The following is a 12,617-nucleotide window of genomic DNA, read 5'->3' as shown; positions in this document are numbered from 1 at the left end:
CTCGCGCTGCGAGGCGTTGTGAGCTTGTAGATTGTCTATTTTCTGAGATTTGGTTTAGAGGGGAAAAAAGCAGACCAAGTACAGAGCCAATGGTCAAGTGGACTAAATATTAATGGTTTCAAGGGTTAACTATCTGAAAATACACATTAGCATGAATCCAACTATCTATGAAAAGGTTTAATCTGCAACACAATTTTATACAGTATGTAGTGGGGGTCTCAGCTAGGGGGGGATCTAGTATACGACTATTAGTAGTAGTGTAGTATTATTACCTATTACATGTTCCCCATTCACCCCTAGTAGTAGTACTAGTATTAATGGTAGGATTAGTACTAGTATTAATGGTTGTAGTATTAGTACTAGTATTAATGGTAGTAGTAGTAGTATCAGTACCTGGGACGTGTTCCCAGTCTGTCCCAACAGGCATCTCGTCACTGATTGCAGTCCGGACGTAGACGCTGCCTCTGTTGTCCACCCCCCACAGGAGACGGTCATTAGGACTGGTGTGGACACTCACGAAATGGATGCCCACCGGCTGAACAAAAACAAAGACAAATACCAGTAAAGTCCCAGTTAACCCATTAAAACCGGGAAAGCATCTGTGTCATTTTAGAGTTTTTATATATATATATATATATATATATATATATATATATATATATATATATATATATATATATATATATATATATATATATATATATATATATATATATATATATATATATATTGTATATAGTGTGCATGTCAAGATTTTTCCAAAATAGCGGATATACAAGCTCATAGCGCGTTACTTCTTGCCTCGCTATGAGCTTGTAGATCTGCTATTTTTCTGCATTTTTAGAAACGGCCTTACGGCCTTACGCGTTGTGAGCTTGTAGATATGGTATTTGCGTACGACGGGGCATAAATTAGACATTACTGTGTGTGTGTGTGTGTGTGTGTACCTGTTCTGGGGGTTCTATACAGATCCACGCAGGCAGCATCATGCTGGGGTTAAACGGTTGGGTTCCAACCCGGAAGTAGACCATTCCATGTGCATCCACGGCCCACACGTTCTGACTGCCACACGAAAGACTGACCAGACGGACTGGACCTAGCAGAGGAGAGGAGAGTATAAAGCAGAACTTGTGTTGTTAGCATATAGGTTTATAGGTTATAAGCAACAAAGAACAACAGTTAATGTTCCATTTCCCTCTAGACAGACAGTGGGTAGGACAGCTGAGAGACAGACACTAATAATATGGTCCCCACTCTTTTGGGGTATTTTATTTTTTGTCACAAGACATTTGCACATTTAACCCATCCTAACTATTTAGGAGCAGTGGGCAAGTGACATAAATACAGCACTTGGGGGCAGTTAAGTGTCTTGCTCAGGGACACTTCTGACACATAGAACAGGGGAACCGGGAACCTTCTGATTACCAGCTGCCCGCCCATTCAGCTATGGCCACTCCGAATGGGTAGAGAGGCCATGAATAGTGTGGGACAGTGGTTCTCGACCTGTGGGTCGGGACCCCCAGCGGGGTCCCCACATGATTGGTTGACTGGTTAAACATTGGCCAAATTTTCAATACATATCATTTTGGGTATGATGGTTTTACCCATTAAAATATGTTGTTCCAGGGCCCCCAGAAGCAAAGATTTGAGTTCAAAAATATATATGTATTCAAAAATGTGCACAAAATGTTCAAGATTTTTCAAAAAGCCAAAGTATAGAGCACCGAAGGCTGATGTAATTTACGCATCCTACCTGGGTCGCGTTTTTTCCCCCAGTTCTGAATTCCCATAGACGTGTTTAATATCGCGTCAAATAAGAACTGTGTTACAAAAATAAACAAATGATCCCGGCGGATTGACTCATATGGATATGAAGCATCAACTGACGGTGAGAAAACGCTAATGTTACTTCCGCCGAATTAGTTAAATTTTCGCCAGAAACGGACTGTATCAAATATGAGTGACTGACTATCATAAACGATACAGAACCTCCTCCCTGACAATATCGCAGAGAAAGTTTGTTTATTTTTGGACCACAATTCTTATATGAGACGATTCTAAGATGACCCAATGTTATTCTCCATAGAGAAATTACTTTACGACCCAGGGGATGAACGAGTAACGTCAGGACTTCTGTACCCTATAAAATAATGGTTATAGCTAACATCTAAAATGACACAGATGCGTTCCCGGATTGAGTGGGTTAAATAATACATGTATTAATAGTGGAATTACTGAAAAAAAACATAGTCAATCAACTAACGTATGGCAGAGGGAAGGTGTTTACGCCTCTATTCATTTTCAGTGTAGGCTGAAAAAGGATTGAATCTGGATCCCCTTATTATGTAAACAAAATTACAAACTGCTTCAAGCCTGATTTATCACTACCAAAAATAGCGATCGACAAGCTCACATTTCACCTGTGAGCTTGCAGACCGACCGGCTATTTTCGGGGCACGACACCATCGTACGGATGGGTATAATAAAGTTAACCACATTAACCCTGGTGTCCCTATTTTCAAAAGTAGCTAATTATAGCGGATCTACAAGCTCACAACACCACAATGCAAAGTTGCCACAATGCAAAGTGTTGTTGTGAGCGTGAGCATTTTCGCTATTGTTATTTTTTTAGGGTTTAAGTGGTTAACATGATAACAAACAGTAGCAGCTGGGAGTTGTTTGGGGGATTAGAACTGGCAACCTTCTGGTCACCTCTGTAGTGATTTAATTTTGTGAAAATTGACAATCAGCTAATCTGGTTGACCCATGTTTACACTGATATCACAGACAGACAGACAGACAGACAGCTGACCAGTGTGTAGGTCAGTCATGTGTTGCGGTTAAAAACAGCTCTGTCCCTCGACCAGGCCCTCACTACCCTGTATCATATCACACTATGACGCACACACCGGCTCACACGCTCTCACACACACGCTCACGCTCTCACACACACACACACACAGGAATACACATAGGCAAGTGTTATCACTTGTGGTCAAACGTCAGTAATAAAGAGGCCAAACGAGCACACAGTGTGTGTGTGTGTGTGTGTGTGTGTGTGTGTGTGTGTGTGTGTGTGTGTGTGTGTGTACGTACATACACTGAGTGTCTGTTTGTGTATGCATGGGAATTTTTGAATGTAACTCACACATGTCCCAGAGGGGAACCTTACAAGAACATATTGTACACACAGCTGTACACTATAGGAGTGTGTGCAGCAGCAGGGACATCATGTCTCGTCTCCTCCTAGAAGGACAGGTTGGACAGGTCCTGACTACTGCGCGCGCACACACACACACACACACACACACACACACACACACACACACACACACACACACACACACACACACACACACACACACACACACACACACACACACACACACACACACACACACACACACACACAAGCTCTTCACAGGTCCCCTGATTCCGAAAATACCCGACAGGACCCGACCCGAGTCGGTCGGTATCGGTTCTACTACTTCGGAACCCGGGTCTGTTTATCATTATGTGTTATACCCTAGTGGATCCGAGAAGACCCGTGCTGTGTGATTGTGTGTGCGGCAGGCTGCACTGATCAGGAGAGAAACGCAATGAAGTGCCGTTTAAATCATCGTCATCATACTCATGCTCTCTGTTCAGGTCACCCACCACCTCCCGACACCGCCCGGGCAGCAGGCACCACCAGGTTGGCCCTGTCTACAGGGGGCGGGCTCCTGAAGAGCCCCCTGCCTTCATCAGGCAGGATCTGATCAGGACGATTCTGATCTGATTCTTCTCCTGCGATGGGGCCCGCGCTAAAGCAAAAGTTAAATCAAATCATCTGATCCAATTACTGAAATGTGTTGCAGTAATGTTACAAAATCAACTGTGCACTTTTTCTGTCATGTCAAGTCTGAATTAACAGAAGTGAATCACTAAAATCAAGTTTAAAACCAACATTAGGATCCTTGTTTTGAAATGCAACTAACACTGGTCCTGAGGAAATAAGGAGTTTCTTTGTCCCAGAGTCCATTCTCTGAGGCAGCCCCTCGTCCTCTATTACTTCCAATGCTGTAAACAATAGGAGTTAAGTAACAAAAGCAGCTTCTGCAACTCCAGGTGTCTGTAAGCTGTGTTTGATTTAATTAAGATGATGATTTTGGGTGTACTCGTCTTTAACTACTTGTAAAAGTTTATTTGTGCATGAGATGTAGTGGAACTCAACCATAAAACTAGTATTAGACAGTCGGTTGGACAGTCAGTCAACTGACCCAACATAACAGATCTCAGGGTTAGGGTTCATCCTACTGATTGCAGCGTGAATTGTATTGATCCTGGTGACCCCATGGCCTTTCCTCTAGTCACTAGAGTCTAGTGCAACTCAAAATATCTACAGTAAGTCTTCTGTTTGAAAGGCACTTATTTTATTTCACTTCAATGCTTTTTCTGTTGTCTATAACAAGTGTCAGTGAACTATACTGAACATCATCTCCCCACCCACATATACATATACTACAGTACACTCACTGGCCACTTCATTGCACGTCAACGCAAATTTCTAATCAGCCAATTACGTGGCAGCAACTCAATGCTATTTGGCATGCACACATAATCAATACGATCTGCTGCTGTTCATACTGAGCATCAGAATGGGGAATGAAGGTGATTTAAGTGACTTTGAATGTGGCATGGTTGTTTGTGCCAAACGGGCTGGTATGAGTATTTCAGAAACTGCTGATCTACTGGTACGCAGAACCATTTTAGGGTTTACAGAGAATGCTGCAGAAAGAATAAGAACCCCCCCCCCCCCCCAAAAAAAACAACAACTGTGAGAGGCAGTTTTCTAGGAAGAATACCTAGTTGATGCCAGAGGTCAGAGGAGGATGGCAACAGTAACTCAAATAACCACTCGTTATAACCGAGGTATGCAGAACAGCACGTCTGAACCATAGACTGTAGAAAATATGGACGAAGGGAGCCCCGTGGTTTCTTAAGGCCTGTTTTGAAGCCGGCAAATTCAAATCTTCCGGTCCCGAAAAGAAACAGGAAACGACTTCTATTGGCTGCAACCGCAGCGAGGGCGGGTCTTCAATCAATAGAACCAATAGAAGCCCTAGAAGCATACCCTACTTTATGGGGACCATAATTTACTAAACGCATATCATGATCATTTCAAAAAAGACTTTAAACTAGCAAAGTGTTTATGAAAATGTTGACCAAGGTAAAGTGTAAAGTCCCGCCAAAACCTCGTTCACTTGTATCGTGAGTGAGTATATTCTTCTGGAGCCTGAAGGAGGTGACATAGCGACATTTGCTGGGCCATTAATGGGGCTCCCTCCGTCCATATTTTCTACTGTCTATGGGTGCAGCACAACGCTTAAGGTGCAGATACACGTATACGGAGTGGATTGCCTTCACCTCTAAATGTTTGCAACTGGTGGGTGTGTCGCTCCAACCCTCTGCGTAGGAGAGGCTGGTCTGTGAATGGTTTAACATTCATTTTAGGTGAGAAAAATACTATGCAGTTGCTCAATATTGATTCATTTCACACATACAACTGCTAGTTTAAAACCTTTTTATCAGTATTCTTTACTTCCCATAGTTATATCGAAGTACATTTCTGTCAGTTTCAAGTGGTGTCATGTCTCACTGATGTAACGCTTGCTATGTATAGCTGCAGCCTGGCGAACTTTGCTTCTCATTTGCATACAGTAACAGTTGCATGCCTGCGCGTGCACGCACGCACGCACTCAAAAGGCATTGACGCAGGTATTCAAGGACTTCTTTTTATCAGGAAAGTGGATAAAAATACACACAAGGGACGATGCTGTCACATTGTATTAGGAGATAAGTGCATTTTGCACAGGTCATCTGTTGTGGAAACTCTGGTCTTGTGACCACACACACACACACACACACACACACACACACACACACACACGCACACGCGTCTTGACCCCTGACATCTTGCTTCAAGCAGAGGTCAATTATTGGACACTTATGCAAGGACCCGCTGTCACAATTATTACATAATCACCTAATTCAAAGTAGCAGAAATAGCATATCTACAAGCTTACAACACGTCACTTTGTGATGTGTTGTAAGCTTGTACATCAGCTATTTCCGCTATTATAATTTTTTAAGTATACAATTATTAAATGTAAATTCTCAAAATATTGAAGTTATTGGTCATATCTGCCCTGTGCAATTAATGATTATAAAGCCTAACCCCCCCCCAAAAAGAATTCATATGTTCCAACATTCAATGCCAAAAAGCTATGAAATTGTTACTCGCAATTATTTGTGTGACAATTAATAGTCAACTTAAATTTGTAATCGTGACAGCCCTACCGCTGTCAATCCAACTCAAATAACCCTTGCCCCCCAAAGCATTATACATGAGAAGCCCCCCCCCCCCCCCCCCCGCCCTAGACACACACACACACCCCCCACAGAGTTGTGCTGACTCCAGTACTGTGACTGAGTCTTCTAGGTCAACCGATCTAAACATAAACACTCTGACCTGACAAAACCACTGACCTCCACCAGGAGGCACACCCTACCTCCCTCTGCCTCTTTGGATGGTAACCGGAACACTCGCCCCAAAACACACTCACCCCCATTTTTTTCGTGGACCGCTCGGCCCCAACGGTTCTTGTATTCTTGCTTTACTGTGATGAGCTTAGGAATACGTTTAAGGTTAGGCATAGTTTTACTGAGGTTGAGTTTAGGAATAAGGCTAGGTTTAGGCATAGTTTTACTGAGGTTGAGTTTAGGAATAAGGCTAGGTTTAGGCATAGTTTTACTGAGGTTGAGTTTAGGAATAAGGCTAGGTTTAGGCATAGTTTTACTGAGGTTGAGTTTAGGAATAAGGCTAGGTTTAGGCATAGTTTTACTGAGGTTGAGTTTAGGAATAAGGCTAGGTTTAGGCATATTTTTACTGAGGTTGAGTTTAGGAATAAGGCTAGGTTTAGGCATAGTTTTACTGAGGTTGAGATTAGGAATAAGGCTAGGTTTAGGCATATTTTTACTGAGGTTGAGATTAGGAATAAGGCTAGATTTAGGCATAGTTTTACTGAGGTTGAGATTAGGAATAAGGCTAGGTTTAGGCATAGTTTTACTGAGGTTGAGTTTAGGAATAAGGCTAGGTTTAGGCATAGTTTTACTGAGGTTGAGATTAGGAATAAGGCTAGGTTTAGGCATAGTTTTACTGAGGTTGAGATTAGGAATAAGGCTAGGTTTAGGCATAGTTTTACTGAGGTTGAGTTTAGGAATAAGGCTAGGTTTAGGCATAGTTTTACTGAGGTTGAGTTTAGGAATAAGCCTAGGTTTAGGCATAGTTTTACTGAGGTTACGTTTAGGAATAGCTGGTGGTGACCATTCCAAGGTTGTTAGATTAGACCAGGGGCGAGCGTGTTTTGGGGCGAGCGTTCTTGTATTCCTCTGGATCATGTTATCACAATGTTGTGAGGTTGTGTGTGTGTGTGTGTGTGTGTGTGTGTGTGTGTGTGTGTGTGTGTGTGTGTGTGTGTGTGTGTGTGTGTGTGTGTGTGTGTGTGTGTGTGTGTGTGTGTGTGTATAAAAAGGTACAGGGCAACAGGGGAAGGGATATAATAAAGGAATGTTATTACATCATGATGGTGTAGCCAGATTGACCGCCTGTAGTGAACACATGACATGACATGACACATGTCATCGTCACTAAGACAAACATGATGTTACAATGTTATAATATTTTCCAGTCTAGCCTGGCAGGGGCAGACTGGAAACAAAAGCTTGGGAATTGTTATTTATAAATACAAGTGAGTAGGAGTCCTGTATTCAAAATCTGACATGAGGACATATTGGCATCAAAATATACTTTAAAGGGATATTTCACTTTAAAAAAAATGTTGGGTAATTTTATAGTCTACTCAGGCTTTTGTCAGCCCCCAGACAGTTTTTAAGTTGCTTGATTCAGTATTTAGATATTTAATATTCATTTTATCAGACAGGCCCCTTCCTATACAAACCCATTGTAACATCAAACTCTTTTAACCATGACAGATTAATCGAAAACACCCGTCCTTGGTTCTGGACTATTCTGGCCTCATACTGCCCTCCGAATACGTGAGGGGCCGTGTCTTTTCGATTACCCTTTTAATTTATTTTATTTTATTTTTTTATTGTATTTTATTTTTTTAATTTTCCAAAAGAATTATAAAAAAAATGAAAAAAGTAATTGAAAAAACACCTTCTCCCCACATAATAGAAGGACAATATCAGTCACCAGAACCAAGGACCGGTGTTTCCAATGTGTTGCATCGCTTGAGCTTATAGATTTGCTATTTGTGAGGAAAACAAATTGCATTTCCGACTATAATGGCATGCCCAAAATAGGGACGGCAGGTTCAAAGTGGTTAAAGGTCCAGTGCTATCACTGAATAATAATAATGATAATAATAATAAGACTGAATGCAGGTATGGGACACATTCCGTTGCCTACTTTACTAATAAACTGGCCTGCCTGCTATATCAGTGAGGGATCAGTATTTATTGTTATTTATTGGAAAATGTTATTTTACAAATGCCCCTCTCCCCCCTCTTCTGACGGCCCTGCTTTCTCGGAATGATGGTAGTCATGGTACTCATTCACAGACATCATCATCATCACCCTTCGACTGTCGTCGAGGTCCTAGATGCTCCCAGTTCTTGGAATGTAAGTCCTGTGTCCCTGGAGATTGTGTCAGGACTCAGGATATGTATGAGGCCTGGTTACTCTGGACTATTGGGGGAGGCGCCATAGCAGGATATCCGATATTACTTGATCCATTGATTGGAACGGTAGCAGTGACCAGCAAAGATTGCTCTAAGACGTTCTACGGTTGTTGTTGTTGTTGTTATTAGCAGCAGTTCACCATAGATCTGCTCTTTGGTTGGATGTGTTTTCCAGGAGATGTTTTTAACACACATGATTCTTGTATATGTGCCATCAAGCCGGTCTTGTAATTAATGAATTAATTGAAGATTAATGCGTAACACACTATTCTTGTGGATCATGGGCTGTATCATTCCATCATGCAGTTACGGGCAGCTCGTAGCAGCACTAGTCCCTCCATGATTTATAGCCTAGTTAATCTCAAGTCAACCTCACCTCCTGCATGCTCGTTACGCTCGGTCTCCTCTGGAACGTATCACCCTTGCGGGCAATACAACAAACGAGGCTCTGACTCTGGAGGAGCAGGGACCCCTTAAAAAGGTATGTGGCACAAGGCCCACCGGTGTGTGAATATGCCCTGGCTGGATATCAATCTCTGCACCAGCTATGGTTAAATAGTCCGGCTGCCTTGCAGGTAGTCCTTGGTTGAACAAAGGCTAAGGGACCAGCCCCAACAGAAAAGGGTGACTGAAGGAGTTGCGCCCTCAGATGCACTAAAGCAAAAGACAAGATTAATGATGTCACAACTCAATTCACAGACATGGCTCACCCTACATGTTCCAAAAGTCCACACAGTGTTAGGAAGATCTGCTTTCTGTTACCGTGTCCTACATACAAATATGCTTTAAAAGCAAAACGATACGTTTACCGATCCGGACCTCTAGTACTGCTGGTTTTGTATCCTATCAGGACCTCTAGTACGACTGGTTTTCCATCCATCCAACCAATTATTCAATTCTATTATAGTGCCAAATCACAACAAGGATACTCAAGACATTTTACATATAGAGCAGAGACCCGACATTGTCCTCAGGACATCTAGTACTGCTGGTTTTCTATCATATCAGGACCTCTAGAACTGATGGTTTTCTATTCTACCAGGTACTCTACAACTGCTGGTTGTCTATCCTTTTCTTACCAGGGCCTCTAGTACTGCTGGTTTTCAAAGCTACCGGTACTGCTGGTGGCGATCATGAATGCTACAGAACTGGTGTAAGTGATCCTGTACCAGACAGACAGACAAACAGACAGGTTGGCACGTGGCCGAGAACTGGTCTGGTCTTAGGAACACAGCTGTCAGAGGGGAACTGGACACTATGTTCTGTTTAAGTAGGGCAGACATGAACGCTAGCTCGCAGATACGGGTCAGTCGAAACACGGATAAAGTTTCTTTGTCCAAACAACCCTCAAGGAGTTTGCCAGTAAAACAGCTTTTTATAAAACAACTGAAGTGTACAGTATCAACCCCCCCCCCCCTTCTGTTGGCTTTAAAACCAAAAATAATGGCTCAACTCACACAGATTCTTTTTTTTCTTTCACAAAAGTCATCCATCACTGCTATTCTCATGAATCAACTAAAATTCATGTGTGACGGATGCTTTGTCAGAAGTGTCTCACTTTCACGTCCACGTTGATCACATTAACACTTTGACTGCCAGAAATAAGCCACTGCCAGCGATTTTGGGCATGTCATCATTACAGGTGAAACTTTTCAATAAGACACCATCATAGGACATGTAGTGTTGTGTACTGGTGTGTATTGTACTGTAGTGTTGTGTACTATAGTGTTGTGTTGTAGTGTTGTGCAGTACTGCATTTGGGTGTCCTACCTAGCTGGTTGAGGTCCAGTAGGGTCCACTGGAGGCCTGTAGGACAGGTAGGAGACAGGGTGCGGATGTGGACTCTACCGTGTGTGTCCAAACCCCACAATGCATCAGCACAGGATGCCAACTGAACCAACTCCACCTACACACAAACAGATTTAAGTTCTTCAGTAGTTATTTGGGGTGGTTGACGTGCTGTATAGCAAGGGTTCCCAAACCTTTCAGGCCGCGACCCCCCAAAATAATGATATTTGAACTGGGGGACCACTGATAAAGCTCACAAGCTGAAAAGTTTGTAGATCGGCTATTTTCACAATGTTTGCCTCTTTCTTACGTAATATTTGACAATTTGCCCAATTTGGTATTAAAAAGGTCTTAAAAGTCATTCAATTGTAACTATACAAATGTGCAGATACACTGTTTTCTCACTCAACAGTATATAGTGTATACAATGTTGCACATTAACTAATCATCTGGGGACCCCCCTGGGAACCACTGCTGTATAGCACCAATGCCATTCAAAGAACGTGTTGCGCTGAATTCACATCAGCAATGATAATGTTGGCGGAGAGGCAAATTTGACAAAAGTTCAACTTTAGTAGTGTGTGTGTGTGTGTGTGTGTGTGTGTGTGTGTGTGTGTGTGTGTGTGTGTGTGTGTGTGTGTGTGTGTGTGTGTGTGTGTGTGTGTGTGTGTGTGTGTGTACGTACCTCAGGGGGTAGCTGTACAGTAGTAGGTCTTAGTTGTCCATCCAGGTCCCAAACACAGAACAGATCTTTCCTGCTTTGAGCGAGCCACAGGAATGTACCTACAAAAACACACATGCGAGCGTACACACGCAAACACACACAGGAACACGAGCGTACACATACACACGTAAACACGCAGGAGTTATTTGACATTCTATATCCCAAATAATGACACTTTCTGAGTGTGTGTGTGTGTGCGTATTACCTTCTTTATGAGGTACTGATGATGAAGTGATAAAGACCCATCTGGTGGCTGACACTGTTCCCCTGGGAACCACGTTCTGCCAGAATGTACCTAACACACACAAACCACACGCACACGCACACACACACACACACACACACACACGTTGTTGAATCCATCAATTAAATTACTCTAATAATACCCTAATATTCAAACATTACAGAGGTCCAAATGTTTAATGGTTTTAGGTGTCCAATTAAGAACACCTAAAGGCGGGTGCATTATCTACTGTAAATGGTAGCATCAACTAGTTTTAGAGTAGATTAGCTTTTTACCAGGTTGCAAAACCTGGTCTACATCTACATTCGCTAGTCGTGACTTTTGCGGCACTTTTTCCTCATTGGCTGGTCCTTTAGCCAATGAGGGCTTAATGTCCTGTCAGAATATGGGATCTAAAGATGACCCACAATACTGTGTTCGGCCACTGTATGTAACTCTATGGTAAGTGGCGCTGTTGCTCAATGTCCTCTCAGAATATGGGATCTAAAAACGTTGCCATGTTTAGTGAGAGAAATAAGCAACCATATGGGATCTAAAAACGTTGCCATGTTTAGTGAGAGAAATAAGCAACCTGGTATAATATGACTGTGTCATATGCTTGTTTCTGTAAATTTCCACTCATTCTCCCATGTACTGTATAACGTCCCTGTCACTGCCAACCACTACTGTTGTTCTTGGGTATGGTGTAGACCAGTGGGTCCCAAAATATTTTGTTTGAGACCCAAAAGAGAAAATAGACGTTTGCCCGGGACCCAAACTAGTGAAGATAGCAGATATACAAGCTCACAACGCGTCGCTTCGCACTGATCATCATGCGTTGCGAGCTTGATGATCTGCCATTTTCACTACTTCTTAAAAGTTTTTATTTATTTATTTATGGATCTTTTTAGATTTTATTTACGAAATACTTTAGAAATATTTTGGAATTGTTTTTGATGAAAGGTTGTGATTTGTTTGTTTAAACTTTTGAAATAATATATATTTCTAATAAAATATGTCTGGTACCTGACCACTGCGCCACCCGGACACTAACGATGATGGGTCAGGGAGAGAGAATCCCACGATAATAACCGTAGAGTATTATAGCTTGCTAAGTTAAGACCAACTACCAAATAT

General features: G+C 42.3%; 1 protein-coding gene across 1 annotated transcript in view; it reads right to left on the bottom strand.

Moving 5' to 3' along the window:
- tecpr2 (tectonin beta-propeller repeat containing 2) overlaps positions 1 to 12,617 on the bottom strand; it is a 42,921-nt gene that overhangs the window by 3,079 nt on the left and 27,225 nt on the right. The window contains exons 21-25 of the mRNA XM_080413254.1: positions 11,463 to 11,552; positions 11,219 to 11,316; positions 10,516 to 10,651; positions 948 to 1,096; positions 394 to 535 (exon numbers count right to left, since the gene is read on the bottom strand). Of these exons, the coding sequence (XP_080269380.1) occupies positions 394 to 535; positions 948 to 1,096; positions 10,516 to 10,651; positions 11,219 to 11,316; positions 11,463 to 11,552 (615 nt within the window). The remainder of the gene's footprint in view (positions 1 to 393; positions 536 to 947; positions 1,097 to 10,515; positions 10,652 to 11,218; positions 11,317 to 11,462; positions 11,553 to 12,617) is intronic.

The sequence above is a fragment of the Gymnoscopelus braueri genome (assembly GCF_963280865.1).
Source record: "Gymnoscopelus braueri genome assembly, chromosome: 19".
NCBI classification, from domain to species: domain Eukaryota; kingdom Metazoa; phylum Chordata; class Actinopteri; order Myctophiformes; family Myctophidae; genus Gymnoscopelus; species Gymnoscopelus braueri.
Note: the sequence above shows the minus strand (reverse complement) of the source record. Positions and strands in the feature narration are given on the sequence as shown.